This window comes from Alligator sinensis, unplaced genomic scaffold (genome assembly GCF_000455745.1).
Source record: "Alligator sinensis unplaced genomic scaffold, ASM45574v1 scaffold1626_1, whole genome shotgun sequence".
Classification (NCBI taxonomy): domain Eukaryota; kingdom Metazoa; phylum Chordata; order Crocodylia; family Alligatoridae; genus Alligator; species Alligator sinensis.
Window position 1 is genome coordinate 105,205 of NW_005842437.1, and position 20,736 is coordinate 125,940.

At 65.6% G+C, this 20,736-nt stretch overlaps 2 protein-coding genes across 5 annotated transcripts in view; both read right to left on the bottom strand.

Moving 5' to 3' along the window:
* Positions 1-856: 856 nt before the first annotated feature.
* Positions 857-4,440, bottom strand: TAGLN (transgelin). The gene is made up of 5 exons (XM_006030326.3): positions 4,265-4,440; positions 2,521-2,720; positions 2,217-2,394; positions 1,682-1,784; positions 857-1,556 (listed from the first exon to the last, which is right to left on the bottom strand). Exons 2-5 carry the CDS (start codon positions 2,698-2,700, stop codon positions 1,412-1,414), a joined length of 606 nt encoding a protein of 201 aa, XP_006030388.1. The 5' UTR covers positions 2,701-2,720; positions 4,265-4,440; the 3' UTR covers positions 857-1,411.
* Positions 4,441-11,568: 7,128 nt separating this feature from the next.
* The window catches only part of SIDT2 (SID1 transmembrane family member 2), a 12,286-nt gene continuing 3,118 nt past the window's right edge, over positions 11,569-20,736 (bottom strand). The window contains exons 7-28 of one of the 4 annotated variants that reach the window (XM_025211957.1): positions 20,517-20,616; positions 20,364-20,429; positions 19,884-19,977; positions 19,302-19,357; positions 18,849-18,860; positions 18,469-18,537; positions 18,061-18,135; positions 17,652-17,714; positions 16,614-16,732; positions 16,280-16,353; positions 15,980-16,046; positions 15,605-15,678; positions 15,158-15,281; positions 14,824-14,941; positions 14,543-14,679; positions 14,066-14,174; positions 13,644-13,720; positions 13,196-13,242; positions 12,853-12,958; positions 12,384-12,494; positions 12,153-12,266; positions 11,569-12,005 (exon numbers count right to left, since the gene is read on the bottom strand). In XM_025211957.1, coding sequence (XP_025067742.1) covers positions 11,943-12,005; positions 12,153-12,266; positions 12,384-12,494; positions 12,853-12,958; positions 13,196-13,242; positions 13,644-13,720; positions 14,066-14,174; positions 14,543-14,679; positions 14,824-14,941; positions 15,158-15,281; positions 15,605-15,678; positions 15,980-16,046; positions 16,280-16,353; positions 16,614-16,732; positions 17,652-17,714; positions 18,061-18,135; positions 18,469-18,537; positions 18,849-18,860; positions 19,302-19,357; positions 19,884-19,977; positions 20,364-20,429; positions 20,517-20,616 — 1,875 coding nt within the window. In that variant the 3' untranslated portion in view covers positions 11,569-11,942. The remainder of the gene's footprint in view (positions 12,006-12,152; positions 12,267-12,383; positions 12,495-12,852; positions 12,959-13,195; positions 13,243-13,643; positions 13,721-14,065; positions 14,175-14,542; positions 14,680-14,823; positions 14,942-15,157; positions 15,282-15,604; positions 15,679-15,979; positions 16,047-16,279; positions 16,354-16,613; positions 16,733-17,651; positions 17,715-18,060; positions 18,136-18,468; positions 18,538-18,848; positions 18,861-19,301; positions 19,358-19,883; positions 19,978-20,363; positions 20,430-20,516; positions 20,617-20,736) is intronic. The other 3 variants (XM_025211958.1, XM_014523059.2, XM_014523060.2) reach the window with 3 other exon arrangements.

The following is a 20,736-nucleotide window of genomic DNA, read 5'->3' on the forward strand; positions in this document are numbered from 1 at the left end:
GCCTGGTGCTGAAGCCTCTGCACTGCAGGTAGGTCCGTCTGCCCCGCTCGTCCACCCCCAGTGCCACACGGCACAAGCCCTTTCAGGGGAGAAAGCACCGCGGCTCGCTTTTCCCCAGGCCCGTGTATCTGAGGTGCTGTGCGCTGGCAGAGCCAGGCAAGGCTGGAGACAGTGGGCTCAGCACCTCTAGAAATCAACCCCAAATGGTGCCAGTTGCCCACTTGAGATGGGCACAGGTCGCTGGCAGAGCTGATCCAAGAAGGTGTCAGCCCCTGTGCAGCAAAGGGATGCCTGCCTCTGGCCTGGCCACTGGCTGCTTACTTAGCACTAGCTCTGATCCCGCAAAATGTTCAGGACCAAGGTCTGATCGAAGTCCTGGCACGCTGGGGGCTGCTCTAACCCGCGAGGTGAGGCGCTGCGAGAACTCAGCACTGCGTCCCCCCGGCAGGATGGTGGGATGGGAGCAGGCTGCCCCCAGGCTCTCGCCGACAGGACCCAAGCCACTGGGGAACAGCATGACAGGATCGAGCGTGCCAAGGTGCTTAACCACCCCAGAGCCAAAACGGGCCGGGGCATCGGCTGCCCTGCGCTGCAGGCAGTGGGAGGCTGCAGCCAACAGCCCTGCTCTTCCAGCCCCTGGAGCTTGAGCAACGAGGAGGAAACGCTTTGAGCGACTGCAGGGTCTTTTAGAGACGCCCGTGCGTCTCGCCCTGCTTTGCTGGACCCCAGTCGGCCTGTCCTGCCTGCCCAGCCCAGGGGTGAGCGCTGGGACTCTGGGGCAGCGGTGCATGCTCAAGGCTGAAGCGACAGGATGAAGTAGTGAAAACGGAGCAGAAAAGGACACGGGAAGCCACCGAAGAGTCACAACCTTTCTTTTTAATTCTGACAAAGGAAAAAAAAATACAAAACCGAGGCTTATGTCACCCCCTCCCTTGGCAAGGATGGACAGCGTTCGCTTTCGCTTGTGCAAGGTTTATTGACAGGCTGGGCAGCTGCACGGGCGCTACAGGGATGTGCCGGTCGGGCGGCCTGCTTGGGGCGCGGGCCGCGGTGGCCGGCGGGTGCGACAGCCAGCTCTGCAACGCAGCAGACAAATGTAGCTGGAGGCACGGAAGCGGCGGGGAGCGAAGCTGGGAGCATGCACAGGTCTGGGGGGCCCTGGGGACGCAGCACGTGGCCAGGGCTGGCAGCTGATCGGGGGCCCCCGCCTCCCTCCACGCGTCGCCGGCGGGCTGGGGGGTTGTTTTTCGAGAAGCTTTTTCAATAAACATCCAATCGACGTCGATTCAGTGCGGTCGGGGGCATCGGGGCCCCGGTGGCTTGGTGCGTTGGCCGCGGCTGGGCTCGGGGGGAGGGGGCGGAGGCCAGTTCCTGGTTGGGGTGGGGTTGGTCGGCCTGGCTCCGGCGCCGTCTAGCTGATGATCTGCCGGGGCCGCCCGTAGCCCGTCATGCCCGACTGCGTGGCCCCCTTGTTGCTCCCCATCTGCAGGCCGATGATGTTCTTCCCCTCCTTCATCTGGTTGTCGCTGAAGTCCCGCTTGTGCTCCTGGGCTTTCCTGCGGGGCGAGAGGCAGCCTGTGACTCCCCTTCCTCCCCGGCTCTGCGTCCCCACTGCCCTGCGCGGCCCCCAGCTGGGGCCGGCTCCCCCCACCTCGGCCCGGCTGCAGGAGGGGACACTCACTTCATGAACCAGGACGGGTCCCCGTGGTAGTGGCCATCGTTCTTGGTCACCGCCAAGCTCCCCAAGGCCATCAGCGTTCTCTGCACGGCCGCCATGTCCTTGGCTGGGGAGGGAACCGCAGGTCATGAGCAGGGGCCAGGATGCATGGTGCTTGGGGCGCGTGTCGCTGTCCCCCTCCCTGCAAGACGGCTCCCACCCATGCGTGCCCTGAGACCCGGCACTCCCCAGCCCGCTGTACTTGCAGGGAGCGCTCGGCCTAGGCAGCATATCCAGGCCCGTGGCCGCGGGGGCTGCACTCCTTATAATCCCGGGCTCCGGGACAGAGCTGCGCCTGGGGCAGGCACGGGGAGCCCCGCTCCCTCTGGGACTCCCCCTGGCCTGCCTGCCGGTCCCAGCCCATCGCTGCTGCTAGAGGGCTTCTGCCTTGTGTCTGTGCACCCGGGGCCCTGATCAAGCCCCAGCGCTGATGGTGCCTCTGCGGATCTACCCGTCCCTGGGGCATTGCCCACGGTGCCCCCGGTTTCCGACCCCCCACCTTCAAAGAGGTCGACAGTCTGGAACATGTCCGTTTTCACCACGCCGTAGTCCTCGGCCGCCTTCAGGAACTGCGCCACCTGCTCCATCTGCTTGAAGACCATGCTGGGAGGGGTGTCGGGGACCTTGATGGGCTTTGAGCCCTCTGGGTAGAGGCTGTTCACCAGCTTGCTGAGGACCTGCAAGCAGAGGGGGCAGGATCAGCTCTGAGGGCCTGGTCTTTGCTGCCCTGCAGGAGAGCTGTACCGATTCCCCAGCCCCTGGGGCCGAGGTGCAGCCCGGCACCGAGGTCTGGCCGCACTTACCACGCCGTTCTTCAGCCAGACCTGGAAGCCCAGCCTGCCGCGCTCGGGACGCCCCACGCCCGCCCCGCACTGCGCCACGATCCACTCCACCAGGCGCTCCTCCAGATCGTCATCGTACTTCTTCTCGATCTTGGACTGCACATCTCTGCTCATCCCATAGCTGGGGCCCTTGTTTGCCATGTTCACTCGGGGAACGAGACCTGGGGCAGGGGGGAAAGGCCGGGGTGAGCTCAGCCCGTCTGCATGTCCGCAGCGGCTCCGACCCAGACAGCACCTCCCGCCAACCCCGCACGCGGGCGGCCAGGCACGAGCGAGGAAAGGCAGCGCACAGACACTTCCTGCCCAAACTTGCCCCTGGGGCCTGAAGCGCTGTCTCCGGGAGCCACTGTCCAGCTTACGCCGCCTTCTGCCCCCGCGGTCTCTCCGGGCACTGCCGGAGCTGTGCTCCAGCCTAGGAGGCACCAGCAGGGCATGGGAACAGGCCACAGGCTAACCCGGGGAGCATCTGTCCAGCGGTGCCGTCCCCACATTGCACCAGCAGCCCCTGGATTTTGGCGACCACCTGCATCCTCATGGGCAGTGGCAGCCTGAGCCCCGTGGGCATTCACAGCTGGAATGGGAGCCCCTGTCCCCGTGCCCACCAGGCACCCCCAGGCACCGTGGACAGTGGCTTCTCATGCTCCACGAGAGCAAGGGTCTGAGCCGGCCCCAGCTCAGGCCGCACTCCCCAGGAGTGTGGTGCCCGGCCCTCCCCTCAGATGGGCACGGAGGCAGCACATGGGCCAGGTCAGTCCCTCCGGGGACCCCATGCCACAGGCATGGCTGGGCCCCGAGGGCAGGTAGCGGCCACAAGAGGCCCGTGAGCTGCACCAGGCAAGTGGGGCCCGAGCGAGGGCCCAGGCTAGACAGGGCGTGGGCACAGATGGGCATGTGCCAGCGCAGCCGTAGCTCTGCTGGCTTGCTGCCCGGTGCAGGGGCAGCCCCAGGAGCGCAGCTTCCCGGAGCCGGGCCCTGAAGTCTCTGCCTTGAGCAAACGGAGCCATTTCAGCATTGTGTCCGATGCAGCTGCTGCTCCCCGAGCTCCGGCATGTCTCTGGGCTCGGAGCCATCCTGCCCTAGGGCCCTCCGGCCTGCCCCGCTACCACTGCTCATTGCACATTGCCCAGCAGCCACCGCCTCTCCAGCAACATGCGCACGCTGGCACCGTGCCACCCTGGCAGGCAGGCATGTGGCCGCAGGAGGGGCAGCATCCCTGCACCACGGAGGGTGGAGCTGCCTCCTTCCTCCCTCCCACGAGAGACCTGTGCTTCCCGGGGCACTGCTCCCCGGGGCACCGCTTGGCACTGCAGCCACCAACCTGCCCACCCGCAAGAGCCTGGCGAGGAGGGAGGCTGTGCGGAGCCAGGAAGCCCCTGAGCATCGCCAGCTTGCAACCCCGTTGCCTTCCCGTCTAGCGCCAGAACACGGCTCCGCATGGCGGGACCGGACCCTGAAAGCAGCCCTACCCCTGCCTGCCCACTAACCCAGGGCGCAGGCTGAGACCTAGCAGTGAACCAGGAGGGACTGCAAAGCCCCTTGTGCCGCCCCACGCCAATCCTGCCACGCAGCATCGCTGGCAGGCTGGTCCCCGAGGACGGAGCCTAAACCGGACGGCTGCACCCGGGGAGACAAGCGTCTGGCTGGCCTGCATCCCCCTGCAGCCTGGCCTGGCCTGGCCTCCGGCCGCCCTCCCTGGCACACTTACGAGGAGCTGCTGGGCTGCGCGGACGGACGGACGGACGATGCTCTGCCTGGAGCCTGGAACTGCGAGCGTGGGAGGCTGGGGCTGCGCTAAAAGGCCAGCTCCTCGGACAGTGATGTCACCACCGCCCCATCCCCTCCCCTCCAGGAGCAAGCCAGTGGCTCTTGCCCAGGCACCATATTTGGGGAAAGACTCCAAAAGACAGTGACTAAGGAGCATTCCCCGCATGCCTGAGACCCGGCCGGGGTGTGTGGGGCAGGGGCGAAGCCAGGCCCTGGCTCTGAGGAAGTGACTCCTTTTATAGACAGGAGCTCGGAGGAAAACCTGACTTCATGGCTGGTTTTCCCCTGCGCTCACGCTCCCCGGGCCGGCAGGGTGGGGGTGGCCAGCAGGGCTGGGCCAGGGGCAGGCTCAGCAAGTCCCCCGGTCCCATCTGTGGGCGAAGCCTCCCGGGGAGGACGGCCGGCCCCGGCGGGTCCCTGCTGCCCGTGCACCCAGGCTCCCCCAAGCAGCCTCTGCTCTGCTCTGGGGGGCAGGTTTTCCTCTGCGAGCCCTGCCCAGGCCCCGTGCGGTGATAGGAAATCAGCTCCTCCCAAAACGAGGAGTCGGGATGGGGAAGCTAGAGGGACCAGAGCTGCTTTCAGGGGTGGCTGCCCTGCCCGGGGCATCCCAGCACTGCCCAGCGGCTCTGATCCCTGTGGAGTCACGCCGGGAGCGACGGAGCCACGTGCACGCCAGGCTGGAAAGGGTCGGATGGCCGACAGCACTGCGGGGGGCGGGCAGGGCAAGGGGCGTCCAGCCCCGGCCGGAGAGGCCCAGAGCACAGACCCCAGGGCTGTGGGTGTCGGGCCAGCACCTCGTCCCCCGCTGGCCAGGGAGGAAGGGGAGGGATCTGGCCCAGCCTGGTGGGCACAAAGGTGCTGAGCCTTGTGCCCATCGCTGGCACCAGGGCAAAGCTTTGGTAAGCACTGGCTTCAGTGGGCCCTGCGTGCGCACAGGCGTGCAGGGGCTGCCCATAGCGGCTGAGACGGCAGCAAGGTGCCAGGTCTGGTCGGAGGCTCGGGTAAGGGCTGGTCTCAGGCCCTCTGCATGGCTTGGGGGGTGTCCCAGGTATGGCCACCCTGGCACCAGGCCTGGACGCTCGGCAGGGACCTGCCAGTGGTGAATGCCTCCCTTCGGGCTGCCGTGCTGGGACGCCGGGGGCCGAGCCGGCACAGCACAACGGAGCGCAGGCCCCACACCTCAGTCCCCCCAATCCTGTGCTTGTGGGCTCGGAGGCTGCCTCCCCTCACCGGTGGGCAGAGCCTGGGCTTGGCCCTGGGGTGAGGACACCCTCCTGCCCGCGCCAGCTGTCCCGTGCCAATGGACGTGCCAGGTCCGGGCTGCTGTCTGCCCCATCCCTCCTGCGCCACGTGCAGCACGGGCCCGATTCTGCCTGGAAGCAGTAAATGGGGTGCTGGGGCAGTGTGGTGGCTCCTGCCGGCACTGGGACGGGAGGCTGGAGAGACGCAGAAGGAAGGCCAGCGAATGCACGTGGAGTGAGGCTGACACCCAGTGGCAAGCATCTGCCCCCGGCACAGCTCGGTGCCTGGATCCCCGTCTGGAGCCCTGGGGAACGGCCGCGCTGCCCAGCTGCACGGTGCACCCCATACCCACCCCCTGGCATCTGGCTCCTCGGAGCTGGACGGGCTGGGGAGCATTTCAGGGACTGCTCGGGCACCGGGGTCGAACCCCTTGGCTGGGGGATGTGGGGTAGAGCTGTGCTGGGAGGGGTGGGCTGAATGTTGCAGGCCAGGAGACCCGACCCCCCGTCCTGAAGGCAGTTCCAGCTGGGCAGAAGCCTGATGCAAAAAGGAGGATCCGGGGAGTTGACACCCAGGGAGCAACTGGAGCCTGCTCTAAAGAAATCCCTTTGCAAGCAGCTGGAGGAGGAGGAAGGTGCTGCCAGCCTGGCCGTTTGAGGGGCCGAGGCCAAGCTGCACCACGCAGCTGAGCAGAAGGCCCCAGGCCTGTTCCTGAGCGACTGGAGAGAGACCCTTTGCAGATGTGATGACCAGCCTGGGCAGCAAAGCAAAGCGTGTCCAGCTAAACCAGTCATGGGATGCGAGTAGACAGAGCCAATGAAAGGAGACATTATGCAGGACGACCACTTATTAAATAATCCACATATAGCACGGCATAGCTTTGTCTTAAAATATGAGTAGCAGGGATTGATGTAGCTAACTGTATTCAATGCTGTTTTGCTGTAATAGATTCCTGGCTGAGTTGTAAAAACAGATCAGCTCTGTCAGAGAAGGCCCCAAATGAAGGTAAAGAAGAGACAGGCCAGCGCTGAACTGGACTGCAAAGGAAAGGAGACAAGAAACCCTCCTTTTTACTTTCCCAAAGACTTAAGTTCCAACTAATTAACACCTTCCACGTCCACAAGAGATCTGGCTCAGTGCAAGCCCCAAAGTTTCAGTGAAACAAAGATTTAGTTAAACCGATCGGAGAACATTTATTAGAATATTGAGACTAGAGTCACAAAAAATGGGGGTTGAAGGGAGCTCAGGAGGTCACATCCAGTCCAACCCCTGCTCCAAGCAGGACCAGCCCCAAATACATCATCCCAGCCAAGGCTTTGTCTAGCTGGGTCTTCAACACCTCCAAGGATGGAGACTCCACCACCTCTCTGGGTGACCTGTTCCAGTTTTACCTAATATCCAAGCTAAACTTTCCTTGCTGCAACCTGAGCCCATTGCTCCTTGTCCTGCCATCTGCCCCCACTGAGATCAGCCCAGCTCCATCCTCTGTGCAGCCCCCCGGCAGGGAGGTGAAGGCTGCTATTCAGTCCCCCTCGGTCTTCTCTTCTGCAGACTCACTCAGCCCAGTTCCCTCCACCTCTCCTCACCGGTCGTGTGCCGCAGCCCCCAACCATTTTCGTTGCCCTTCTCTGGACTCTCTCTAACTTGTCCACATCCTTTCGGCAGCGGGGGGCCCTTCTGTAAATGAGGGGCGCGGGCTGGAGGGAAACTTGGAGAAGACACACTGCCAGCCTGTGTGCCGGCTTCCCCCCTCCCCGAGTCTCCCCAGCGGTACAGGTCCGTGTTGCCCGTGCTGTGCTGTCACGCGTGGCCGATGGACTTTGGGACAACCGCTTGTGTTTGTGTTCGGAGGTGCAGGCAGCAGAAGGCCGGGCTCTAGACCTGTTTGCTGCCTCGTTTCTCAGTAGCCAAAATGCAAGTCCTCCATAATCCAGGTAACAAAAGACCATTGCGAGCAGCCAGCAGGGATTGACCCACAACAGACGGTGCCAAACAGGCTGGACGGAGTAACGGCTTGGGTGGGCGGAGGGAAGGCTGTGGAAGTCGTGGATCTGGACTTCAGCAAGGCTTTGGAGAAAGCCCCAAGTGACCTTTTCAAAAGCAGAGGGAGAAACGTGGGCTGGGCAAAGGTACCGTAAGGTGGACAGATAACTGCAAGCAAGGGGCAATTCAAGGAGAAAAGGACCCACGTGGGAACGGCAGAGGGTTTTGAGTGGCGTCTCAGAGGGCCCGGCGCTGCTCTCGGTGTTTATGAAGGATTTGGAGGCTGGCATAGAAACCCCCTGGAGCAAGGCTGCAAATGACACAGCGCTGGGATTTTCTAGGCTTTGCTGGTTGCCACGTGGGGCTGGGAAGAGATTTGTTCCCTCTCCTGCTGCTACATGTGTCGGGGGGTGCTTTCACCTTCCTCAGACGCACCGGTGGTGGGTGCAGCCAAGGCAGGGATTTCGACCGGCCGCACTGGTGCTTCGGCCCAGACCGAATCCAGCACGCTCCTGCCTAGAGGGGCTTGTCCCTCTGCTCAGATCAGCCCGATGCCACATTTGGGGTCAGGAAGGGATTTGACCCCAGCCAGATTGCTTCAGACAGGGGGATTTTGCCTTCCTCTGTAGCAGGGGGCACAGCCTCTACCCGGCGTCTCTCAAGTGTATTTTAGCAACCTTTGGCAGCAGCAGGATGTTGGGCACCGCGGTCCCCCTGCTTTCCCCGTGCCAGGTTTGGGTGCAATGTCTGTGCTGTGTCGGGGGTAACTGTTGTTTTGCTACGAGGTCGGACAGTGGGTTTGCCTGGGCTGGTTCAGACAGGGCTGATCCTGCCTCGGGCAGGGCTTGGGCTGGATGTGAGCTCCTTGCCAGCCCCATGGCTCTCGGATGCTACGATTCAAAGCTCACGGCTAAATAAAATATCCCCCAACGTGAGCAGCCCTGCCATGGGGCACAGGTGTACATGGCATGTTCTGCACACAGGCCAGCCCCATCCTGGCCCCTGCCGCAGGGCTCGGGCTCCGTGGGCCAGGCACAGAGCAGAGCCCAGCGCAGTCCCCTCCCTTGCATGTGGCATGAGGTTGTGCAGAGCAGGGCAGCCGCGTCCCTGGGCTCCCCTGCACAGCCAGCCTCTCTGGACACGGGCCCTCCTACCCACAGCCTCCCTGCCCACTGCTGCTTCGACCAGAGCAGAGGCTGCTGCATGCACTGCCCTGCCCTTCCCCTGCTCCTCGCGGCCTGATGCAGCACCTCCCACCCCACAATCCTCAGGGGGTGCCGCAGCACCGCGGTCCCTCGAGAGCTTTCAGGGGTGCCACGGGCACCAGACCATGTTAGCACTGCTTGGTGTGCAGACATGATTTACAAGAGGAACCCAGAGATTTCAGAGAAATCCAGACTTGTGGTCTAGGCGCTCTTTGCAACAGGCAAGTGGCTCTTTTATTTTTCTGTAGTCAAAAAAAAATTTTTGTAATGAAAATGAAGGGCTGGCATTTTCCAAGGGGCTGCGAGTATCTGGAGTGCCGCAAGCAATAAAGGCTGAGAAGCACCGGGCTAGACCCCACGAGCAGGGCTGGTCCCCACTATCCTGGGCACATTTCAGTTGGGGCAGCCCCACAGCCCATCTCCCTGCACCTCTGCCCACATCCTGCCCCACTTCCTAAGCCACGGGGCAGAGCTGCTGCAGGCATTTTCCAAGGGGCTGTGCTGCTCTAGGAGAGCATGCGTCTGCAGGGCATGTTGGGGTCCTCCAGGACCCTGCCTGTGCCCCTGGGCAAGATGGCAGCAGCCTGTGCTCATGTATCTGGAATCTATATCTGTACCCGTGCCCTGCGCCTGCATCCGCGCCCTGCATCTGCACCTGCCTCCATACCCTGCATCTGTGCCCTGCATCGATGCCCAGAGCTTCCCGTACCCTCCCCTTGCCGGCTGAGATACGATGCTCTGCCTTTCCTGCTAGAACTAAAAATCAGTTATGTGGCTGCGCCTTCACTACCCGGTTTTCCAGCAGCATCTCCAGCAGCTGTGGGAAGGCTGAGGGCTTGTGGGTGGGTTTTTATAAGGGCTGCACCTAGGTGCCTGGAGCTGGGGGTAGTGCTGCTGGGAGCAGCTAATTGGAGCTAATTGAGGCCAGCGAGTGATGCATGTTGGTGCTGGGAGCCAGTGGGTGGAGGTGGGGAGCAGGTGTGAGGGAGATGAGGGCAATTAATAATAAGGTGCCCTTTGCCCTTCCCCTCCAGGGCCTGGGGCAGGGCGACAGGGCTGGGGTTGCTCTGCTAGTGCTCGGAGGCTGCTGGATCTCCCTCCTGCCTGCGCTCCGGGCGTCGGGGCTTGGGCATGGCCAGGGGCGGCCTTGACCCTGCGGGCACCTCTGTGCTGGGCAGTGGCCTGGCTGAAGTGGGCAGTCACCCCCCACATGCTCTGGCCATGGGTACAGCAGGCATCATGGGGGTCCTTGCTGCTGCCCCACACCCTGCCCTGGGCTGAGGGTGGGGGCTGCAGCAGTGCAGAGGCGGGCGGGCAGCAGGCACCTCGTGCCCCAGACTCGAGGGAGCTGCCGTGCCAGGCTCTGCTCCTGGCATCCAGTCAGGGGAGCAGCAGTCACCCAGCTCAGGCCTGGCTGGATGCCCTGAGACCCAAGCAGCCGTGAATGGGGCCTGGGAGATGGGCTTCTTCTTCAGCCCCCGGGCAGGGCCCAAGGTCAGGCAACAGAGCAGGCTCTTGCAAAGGGGAGCTGAGCCTGGGGGCACCCAGCGGCCTGTGCCAGGGCTGGTGCTGTGCATGTGGGGTGTGGCGGGGGATGGACAGACACCCTCCAAGTGCTGGGGCAGGAGCTCCTTGCAGAGCGGGAGATGCCTCTGCCCTGCAGAACCAGGGCCCGGAGCCCCGACAGACCCCAGTGGGGCCGGTGCCATGGACAAGGGGAGGGGGCCTGGCTGCCCAAGCCCCCCATGGGGAACAAGAAGGCAGCAGACAAGTGGGTAAAGTGCAGATCAACACGGCATTTAATGCTTGTCCTCCACTAGCTAACTGTCCACAGAAAGCCCACGGCAGCGTGGTCCGGGGACAGCAGCATGAGGAGCACAAACCCTGAGCCCCCCACTCCTTGGCCTGTGCAGTCTGGGGTCGGGAGCCCCAGGTGCCCGTCTGCGCCCCCCTGGCAGCATGGAGGAGGGGGCTTCACCGTGACTCCCCCCTGGGCAGCACCGCCGAGCCGGGCGCAAGGAGCCCTGGATCGGATTCAAATTTGAAGCTTGCAACAAAACCCCCTCTGCAGTGAGGCACCGGGTCGGACCCTGCCATGTAAACGCCCCCCGCCCGGGGCGGGTGGGAGGCAGTGGGGGCAGAGGCACAGATGCCCGCCTCGCCCCACACGTGTCAGCAGGGGCCGAAGGCGCCATGCAGTCCTGGGCGGCGGGGGGCGTGGTACGGGACACACACCCCAGAGATAGGCACTGAAAGTCACACACCATGTGCTTCTTCAACCGGACGGGCTGTGGCAGTACCCGGGGGCAGGGGGGTAAAGGAGTGTTGTTGGCACGTGGGCTGGCTGCCCCGGAGTGGCAGGTGTCCATCAGGAAAGGCCACGCTGCCACGGGGGCGATAGCAGCAACAGCAGCACCTTGGCAAGTCGCGTGTCTGGGAGCACGGATAGCCCAGCCCCAGAGCCACGAAGCGAGGAACGAATACTGGGGCCGGGCCGGATGCTGCCCACCGAGTGCCGTGAACGGAGACGAGGGAGGGGGCCATGCGTGGCCTTGTGCTGTCTCTGTGGCTCGTTGCCCTGACTTGAGGCCATCCGCTCAGCTCTGCCCGGGCACGGGGGCCGGCAGGCAGGACCCGCATGTGCAGAGGTGGGACTGCGCCCGAGTTTGGGGAGGGCGAGCTCTGCCCTCAGATGCAGGAGCTGCAGAGGACGCAGCGGGTTTCCCTCCTGTGCAGACAAGTCCGGGGCACCGCCGCAGACCGGCAGATGCTGCTCCCCCCTCTGCCGTGGAGCCCGGCTGTGCGCCAGATGCTCCTCCCCCCTCTGCCGTGGAGCCCGGCTGTGCGGCTGGAGCCTGCCAGCTGCTGCGCCGAGAACCGGCCACCTCCCGGGTGATGCCACAGGCCCCGTGGCTCCAGTGCGACCCACCCCAAGGGCAAGGGGCAGGTGCCTCTGCAGAGCCCCTCTGGCCCCAGCCCCATCTGCACCTGCCGCAGCTCCCGGGGCTGGCCAGGCTGTGGGCAGGATCGAGGGGAGCGCTCTCCAACGCAGCAGGGACGGGCGGCACGGAGCCGCCCCAAAGAGAGTCCCCAAGCCAAGGGCGCTGCTGCAGCCTCCCCGCCAACCGCAGCTGTGGTGGGAGCCCTGCCCGGGAGGTGCTGGACATGCCAGGGCCTGCGGCCAGGAGCCTAGAAGACGTAGATTTTGTCGCGCTGGACGCAGTCGAGGTCATCATCCAGGGTCAGCAACACCTGCATGGGGATGGCAGCACTCAGGCAGGGCCGGCGTGGGGTCAGTACCCCCGGAGCCCTGGTCAGAGCCTGGCCCTGGGGCGAGTGAGGCAGCAGAGACACTCTCCGTCCCACCCCACCCTGCCGGTGCGGTGCTGGGGCACCCACCAGGAAGGAGCCGAACATGGCGATGGAGGAGAGGAAGTGCCAGATGTCGTGGTCGTCGAAGAAGTCCAGCAGGATGCAGTCCCTGTTGTGCTCCCGCGACTCAGCCGGGGTCTGCTGCAGGGGGCACAGGCGGAGCCGGCCGGTCACCCCCTGACCGCGACCACGACGGCCCTCCCAGCCTGGGGAGCCGCCCTGGCCTGGCCCCAGGGAGCCCCGCCGCGCCCCACTTACCTGCCAGGTGCTGAGACCCTGGAAGAAGAAGAAGAGGGCGAAGCCCCAGACCACGGAGGTGCAGACGATGCAGAGCAGCGGGATGAACTTGATGCGTTCCCCACTCCGGAGCTGTGGGGAGATGGCACTGAGTGAGACGGTGCCCGGCTCGGGGAGCTTCCCCGCATGCACTGGGAAGAAGTGGGGGCTCTGGGGAGGCCACAGCCACGCAGCCCCCGGGGCAGGGGGCTCCCTCCCCCCTGACTGCATGGATGGAGGGTAAGAGGGGTGCAGGGGCCCTGGCTGCAGCAGCTGCAAGCAGGGACCAGTGGCCCTTTGTCCAGGCTCTCAACAGAGGTCACCTGGGGCTTGGCTAGTATCATCCCGTTGCCCACCCTGGGCCCCAGCTGCCCTCAGCACCGTGGGGCTCCAGTGGGTCTGGACAGCCCAGCTGTGGGGTGCCAGGGCAGGGGCAGGGTCCTGCCCGCACCTTCATGATGATGTAGAAGGCGAAGTAGAGCAGCAGGTTGCAGATGCCGATGGCCAGGAGGTAGGAGGCGAAGTCGTTGGGGCGGATGATGAGGCCGTAGGCAGCGCTGCGGGCAAGACGGGGTCAGGCAGGCCTGGGCAGTGCCCGCCTGGGGGGCAGCACCACCCCTGCCCCCGCGCCTCCTGCTGCAGCCACCGCCGCAGCTTGGGAGACCAGCCTGGGCCCAGGCCTGCAGCAGAGGAGCATGCAGCTCTGGCCTGGGGGAGCAGTTTTCCCGGTGCCCACCCCCTCAGCGAGCTCCGCACCGGCCCTTCTCTCCCTCCACCCAGCACTGTGGACTTACAGGGACCAGTTGATGATGTTGCCCATGACCAGCAGCACCATCCGATCCTGTGGACAGACAGATGGACAGATGGGAAGGCCTGCGGCAGGGCTCGGGCACATGGTTCCCATGGCCCCGAGCCCTGGGGGGGCCTCTGGCACGTCCCAGACACGAAGCAGGGTGCAGCAATGAAGGCGTCAACGTGCCAGCTCCAGAGCTCAGAGCTAAGGCCCCGGCTCCAGCACAAACCCAGCCCAGAACCGTGTCGGCTCGGGGTGCAGGGACTGGCGGGGCAGGGGTGTGGGTTTGGGCAGCCATCCGCCCCGGCTGCCCAGCTCAGAGCACGAGGCCCCAAGACAGCAGATCCATGGGGCGGGCAGGCTCAGGGCTGGCTCTGGGGGCACGGCCCATCCGCTCGGTGGATGTGCCGTGGAGAGCAGCAAGGCGAAGGGTGGGCGCCGGCACTCACCACGTACATGGGCCCACTGCACTGGCGGATGCAATCCGTGTACATCACGTGCACGATCCTGCGTGGGATCCCCGAGTCTGCAGAGAGAGCCCGCATGGGCGTGAGCAGAGCTGGTGCCCTGGGCGAGGGGAGGGAGGTGGAGCCGATGCCCCAAGGAGGGTGCCCGGGAGAGCAGCGCTCTGAATCCTTCCCCTGCAATATACCCCAGCGCCTGGACCCAGACCCCCTGTCCCAGGGGCCAGACAGGGCCACGTCGGCCACACATGAGGTCAGCTAAAGGCTCTGCCGGTGATGTGTGTGGCTGGAGATGTCGGTGAACACAGCTGGGGACACCGGGAGGTCACCAGGACCCAGCTGGACGTCTGGCCCATCCTGATGCCAGCCCTCCCTCCCTCCCCGCCCAGCCCCAGCAGGGCCCTCACCCAGCTTCCAGCGGCCCATGTAGTAGAGCTGCGTGCTCAGAAGCAGGGTGGCGAAGATGTGGATGACGGAGAAGACGATCCAGAACACCGTGTTCCCTCTGCCAAAGACCTGCCGGCGGGAGGGCGATGAGCACAGCTGGACAGGGCCTGGTGCCCACGCCTAGAGAAGCCGTCGGCCCTGGCACCAGGTTTCCCAAGGTCTGATGCTTTGGAGGGGACCGCGTGGAGTCCAAAGTCCACCCAGAGCCCCGCTGGCTCCCATGGACTATGCAGAGCTTGGTCCCTTGGCGACAGGGCCCATGGGTTTTGCACCACACCAACAGGACCAAGGTGCAGCACACAGGGGCTTAAGTGACATCGGGCAGCACCTCCATCCCACCCCCAAGGATGCTGCTAGTGGGACCAGGGGCCTGCCACGTGCTCGCAGGGGCTTGCAGGGCCCCGGCTCCCATGGGGACAGATGAGCCCGGCACTCACCACCCCGACGACGGAGAAGAAGATGACGACGGCCAGGCAGGCATAGGCGCTGTAGGCGCTGGCATTGATGTCGGGGTGGCGCTTCTGGTACAGCTTCAGCATGCAGAGCCCCGCAATCATGTACATGAAGGAGGTGTCTGCAACGGGAGGGGTTGGCTGAGCCGCGGCAGCAATGCGCTGAGGCCGCGGGTCGTCTGCAGCCGGTCGCCGCCAGCCCTGGGACAGGGAGGGAGCTGGGCAGGGGGGTGTGGGACCACAGCTCAGAGAGGGCTGGCACTCACCGAACTGGAAGTTAGTGTAGTTGGGGCAGACGTGGTAGCAGGCGCTGAGCAGCCCCTCCATCATCAGCGCCGTGCCCATGGCATAGAAGAGCCCAAAGTGCTTGGGGATGCCACACTCCTGCGGCGAGGGAAGGATGGCATGCTCAGGCAGACAGACAGATGGACAGGGCCCAGCAGGTCCCTGCCAGGCATGCTCAGGGGCTCAGCCATCCCCAGCCGCACCCTGGGTCACAGCACCCAGCCTGGCTGGCACCCCGGGCAAGCCCTCCCATGGCTCCCCCCTGTCCCAAGCCCTGGGGTCTGCTCCTGCGAACGCCGCAGGGGCGTCTCTCACCAGGGCATTAGTGTCGCTGCGCATCAACGCCCGGTTGTAGTGGATCTCCCGCTGCAGGATAATGAGCAGGAAGAGCAGGCCCAGCAGGATGTAGCCCAGGTTGCTCAGGATGTTGTTGAAGGCGCTGGCGGGGAGCAGGCCCATCTGCGTCAGTGCCCCAGCACCCGCAGCACAGACCCCTCCACCCCCAGATCACAGCTGCCCAGGGGTGGCTGGGGTGGACCCACCCATCCCCTGCCGGCGCTGCCACCCTGCGTCCAGGCCCCGCTGCCTCCCTCCCAGGCACACCCTCCCCTCTGCTGTCCTGCAGCTCCAGCTGCTGCTATGGGGCCATCTTGCCCCATAGCCCTCAGCCAGCTGTGTCCAGCTGCAGCAGGGAGCCCGGGGGGTGCTGTGGCCGGGGACCATGCCTGCGGGGCACGGCCCTGGCTCAGTGCTGGCTCCTACCTGAGGTTGCCCAGCGGGTGGGCGCAGAGGAAGTTGTAGTAGCAAATGTCCTGATTGCCTGTAACGTTCACCACCTGGACCCGGGAGCAGAGAGAGCATGGGGGGATGAGCAGGGGGCAGAGCCCAAGCTGCCCAGGACCTGGGGGGCTCCGTCTGGGGATTGTGGAAGGGGACGGTTCCCTCGTGGGTCCATGGATTGGCAGCTGGTGGAGCGGGGAGCCTGGGCTGCAGATTCACACAGCCCCTGGCAGCACCGGGCAGGCAGAGCCCAGCACCAGCCCAGTCCTCTGATGAGGCTGCAGGGCAGGACTTGGGGCGTGGGCATCCCCCAGGCACCGGCCAGGCAGCGCAGAGCGAGGCCGGGGCTGCACGTACCGTCTGGTAGGTGATGACCAGCTGGATGACCGGGAGGGCGTAGAACACGGCGATGGTGGCGATGTTCCTGCAAGAGGCACCGTGAGCTGGGCGGGCGCTGGCGGCACCTCCAGCCCAGTCCCTTCCCCGCACACGGGGCTGGGGCAATGCAGCACGGTGCCTGCGCTGCAGAGGAGCCAGCGCCCGGGGCAGCTGACTCGGACCTCAGGCCGACCTCCAGCCACTGCGGGGCTGGGCAGGGCTCTGAGTGCGAGGGCAAACAGGAGGTGCCCCCTGCACTTCCACACTTCCCCAGCTCACCAGAAGTAGATCTGGTACTTCTTCCGCAGCACGCGCTTGTCCTTTCGGGCCAGGTCTGCCACGGACAGGTATTTCTGGGGGGAGAGATGGGTCAGCGGGGCCGGCACGGAGAATGCAGGGGTGGGTAGGACAGGGCACCCCAGGGTCAGGCAGGCACCCAGGGCAGAGCCCATCCGCCAGCAGCCTCAGCGCGCAGGCAGGAGGACACCCCCAAGCCCTGGGCTGGCCGGCACCCGTTGTTCCCTAGCACTGCCCCAGAGCCACGGCCACCGTCCCTACCCCACCCCACCCCTGCCCGCAGCACTGCCCGCAGCACTGCCCCTGCCCCGCAGACCTTGGTGCGGATGACATTCTTGTCGGAGTCGATGTCGGCCAGCGTGTCGTAGTCGTCCTCCTCCACGGAGCTGAGCGAGTCCAAGCGGGGCCGGCTGGCCACGTTCTCCAGCGACCGCTCTGCATGGCGAGAGGGGCAGCAGTGTCACCCAGGGCCACGGTGCCGTGGCCCCCGCAGCACAGCCCGAATCAATTGGATCGAGCCAATCACGGCGCCGAACGTGCCCCTGCTCATTCAGGGGGGCACAGCTCAGTGCAAAGGGACTCGTGGGCACCTGGGACGGCTGCTCTGCCCTGGGCGAGAGAATCCCCCCAGCACCGGGGGCGGCTCGCTGGGGTCCCGCTGTCCTTCTCGCCCCTCGCGCCAGGAATCACCAGTGCACTGAGCTGAACATGCATGCCAGGGCAATCAAAGCCCCAGCGGTGCGTTCCCTGCTGATTGGGGGTCATTTGGGTCCGGGTGCGAGACATCGCCCCTGGCAGGTCCCAGCCAGGACGTGGGCGCTCGGTGGGTGTCATGCGGGTGCCTCACGCTTTCCGAGGGGCGGCTCGATGGCGTGCCAGGGCCAAAGCCAAGAGCACACGCAGCTGCCTGCTGAAGGGAGCAGTGCCACGGCCCCCAACCCCATGCAGGGAGCGCTGCCCGGTGCACACCTGGCACCAGGCTCGGGGTAAATCCCCCGCTCTGGGAGCAGGCGCCGGCCGTCGTCACCAGGAGCCATTGCACTCCCTGCCCCCGGGGAGCACGCACCGGGAACCCGGGCCCCTCAGAAAGCGCGGGGTGGGGATGGGGGTCCTGCAGGCTTCACGCTACCAGCTCAGACCCAGGCAGGTGCCGAGGGGCAGAGGGAGAGCCCCTGGGGTGTCCCTACCCTTCCCCGTGCTCCCAGAGGCCTGAGCTGCCAAAAGGGGCCTGACCCAGCCGGGCTGGGGAGCACCACTGGGCCTGGGCCTGCCTGGCACCGTGAAGCCGGGCAGTGCGGCAGGGGGGATCGATCGGGGCTCCCTAGAGCCTGCTCTGCTTAGCCTCAGCATCTACCCATCGCAATGGCCAGGTGCCTCGTCTGGCTGGAGGAGACGCGTCGCTTGAACGGGTCCTGCCCTTCGAAGGAAAGCGAGAGTTACCGGGATGGGATCGGGACGGGGCTGGCTCCCCGGGGGTCAGGCCCAGCCTCGCCTTGCAGAGGGCAGCGGGGCTCGGAGGGCGCAGGGGGCTGGTGTGAGACCAGGGCGATGGGTGGGTCTGGGTGCAGATGAAACCCTGGGGCAGACGCCCCCGGGCCAAGTCCTTTAAGCAAAGCCGGGCAGGTCCCTCTCGGGGCTGCTGAACATGGACAGGATGCTCCAGGCAGGCCAAGCCCAGCTCTGCCCGGCGCCATCAGAGGGGCTCGGGTTGGCTGGCAGAGCTGGACCCTCCCCAGCCTGGCGGGGCACGGGCTGCGACTCACCTGCGTACGCGTAGGAGACCTCCGTGGAGCCCATGCTGTCCGTGATGCCCTCGGTGCTCAGGGTGGAGCCGTTCTCTGGAAGGAGGCAGAATCAGGGGTCAAGGCCCAGCCAGGAGTGGGCTCCTGGCAAGCAGAGGGAAGGTGCGCGTGCCCGCAGGGCAGGGATAGAAGGACAAGACTGCCGCAGCCGGAGTCCCTGCCTCTCCCAGCACCGTCTAAGGGCCAGGGAGGAAGGAGGCGCTGGGCGCAGGGTCAGGGACGGACCCGACCCGTGTCACTGGAGCCCCACGGCCCGAGGCAGCCACCAGCAAGCAGGGGCTGGTGCCACCCATGCCAAGCGAGCGACCTGATCTCCCCAGGCCCGCTCCTGCTGTGGATCAGCCCCAGGTGCTCAGAGCCAGTACTCACCGAAGGAGCCATAGCCGTAGCCATCATAGGGACGCCCGAGGAGAGAGTCGGGGGTGGCACGGGCATGGCCTGCAAGGCAGAGCACAACCCCAGGTCAGCAGCTGACGGCCCGTGCATTGCCAGCGTGCACACGCACCCCGGGGCGCAGGGGCCGGAGGGTTTCTGAGTGAGTGAGGCTGGGGCAGGCTGCAGCTCTGTGGGGGACAGGACCCGGGCAAAGCCAAGCAGGAGGAGCCTGCGTAGCCCCAGACTGGACCCTGGGTCCTGCCCTGCCTACCCGGGACCGCCACCTGCACAGGGTCACGCTGGGCAGATGTGCCCCCACACTGGAAGGGTTCAACGGTCTGTGAGGAGTTTGCAGCCTGGAGCTCCGGACTTACCCAGTAAAGATGCTGGGAGGGGAAATTCCCCCAAGAGAGACGCAGGCACAGAGACAGAGACAGACAGACAGACCGACAGACAGACACAGGCAGTCAGTGACCCTGCCGCTTCCCCAGCTGGAGTCCCCGAACCGCAGGGCCACGGAGCGCAGGCCCCGGCGCGGCAGTCCGGCCCATCCCGCAGACATGCACACAGGACCGGGGCTCTGCACCGGAGAGCGGGGGCCAACTCAGAGCCAGCTGAGCAGCGAGCCGCGCTGGAGCCCCTCGTGGGGGAAAGGTCCCGACCACAGGGAAGTTGTCATGGGGGGAGCGATTCCCACCAATGCAGACCGGGGCCCGGGGGCCTGCGTGTCCAGAGAGCAGAGGGAAAGCTCCAGGCAGACGACAAGGCAAAGGATCCCCAACACTCCCCTCCCCGAGTCGCACCCGCAGCTCCGGCCGTTCCCCTACCCGTGTCGGTGCTGGGCGAGCCCAGGGCAGCCAGGAGCCCTTTCTTCTTCTGCTGTCTGCAAGACAGAGGAGACCTTAGCCAGCAGGGCTAGGGCATCTCAGCTTCTCCAGTCCCAGCTCTGGCAGCCCAGGCCCCACTGGGCCCTGCGATGGATGGAGGCTGCCCAGGGAGGTCCCATGCCAGCAGGAGTGACCTGTTCACAGGGCCCGTGTGGAGACAGCCATGCCGGGCTCTCATGGAGGGAGGGACCGTGGTGCTGGCTGGGTATTAATGTATTAATGCCAACCAGCCCAGTGCCCAGGTAGCCATCGGAGAGGCTCTGGTTCACTGGCTGCCGTCAGGCCCTAGCTCGTGGAGGCAGGAGGGCGATTCCCAGCTTGGTGGACAATCGCCATGTGCAGCTCCGTGCACCGTGTCACAGCGCAGGGCCACGGACTCCAGCTGCCAGGCAGCAGAAATAGCGAGGACTTGGGGGTGGGGGCAGCTGCCCAGTGCCTGGCTTCGCAGCCAACGGAGCCGAGCCGCCGGCATCGTCGCAGCAGCCTGCAGCGGGCTGGGTGGGGCGACGCGCGGGCGCTCACCTGCAGCTCTTCCAGCAGGCGATGAGCAGCGTCAGCGCGTAGAAGGAGAGGAAGATGCCCAGGCAGAAGAGCATGCCGCTAACGTAGGCCTCCGCTGCAGGGACAACAAGCGGGGAGGGGGCTCAGCCGGGGGCACGGCATCCGCCCCAGGCCCCAGCTTGCTCTGCCCCCGGACCTCTGGACAGTGGGCTCCCATCCTGCTGACCGACAAAGGCCCCAGCCCCTGGCCCAGCTACGGCCACCCCACGGAGGGTGGAGACCCCCTTCCCAGCTATGGAAACAAGCGCTGCTGCCCCGGCCTCAGCTGCCAGGGCCCGGACGCCTGCCCCAACAGCCAGGGGAGCCCAGCCGGTCCCGCAGCGATCCTGCCGCCCCGCAGGGAGGGCGTCGAGCAGCCCGGGCATGGCAGCCCAGGCATCGCCGCGGCGGGCAACGGGTTCACACGGAGCAGCCCCACCCCTGCCACCACCCGCCGCTTACAGGTAATAGCAGGTGACACCACCACCTCCAGCGCCTTCTGCCGATTGCCTTGATCTACGGGTTCGTCTGGAAAAGCAAAAGGCCGGATGTCACCGTGCCGGCACGCTGCTCGAGCGGACCTGGCTCCTGCGCCCCAGTTCACCTCACCCGTACCTTTGGAGAAGGGGTAGTAAGGCAGATTCCCGCCACACGCCTCGTCCTCCGTCTTCACCACCACCACCACGTAGAAGCTGTTGCTGGGGAAATCCTTCCTCTGCCGCCGCCACCCCGGGAAGGAGAGAGCAGGGTCACCGGGAGCAGCCGACGGGGTCACCGGGAGCGCTCTGGGGCTCTGGGCGAGTGGCTCGGGCGGGTGCCCGGGGCGGCCCCAACA

Excerpts from the sequence above, each read along its gene's own strand:
- TAGLN (XM_006030326.3), bottom strand. The coding sequence starts at position 2,700 with ATGGCAAACAAGGGCCCCAGCTATGGGATGAGCAGAGATGTGCAGTCC. Across the intron at positions 2,395-2,520 it reads TCTGGCTGAAGAACGGCGTG|GTCCTCAGCAAGCTGGTGAA; the intron begins GTAAGTGCGGCC and ends CTCTGCTTGCAG. Across the intron at positions 1,785-2,216 it reads GACTGTCGACCTCTTTGAAG|CCAAGGACATGGCGGCCGTG; the intron begins GTGGGGGGTCGG and ends TTCCCTCCCCAG.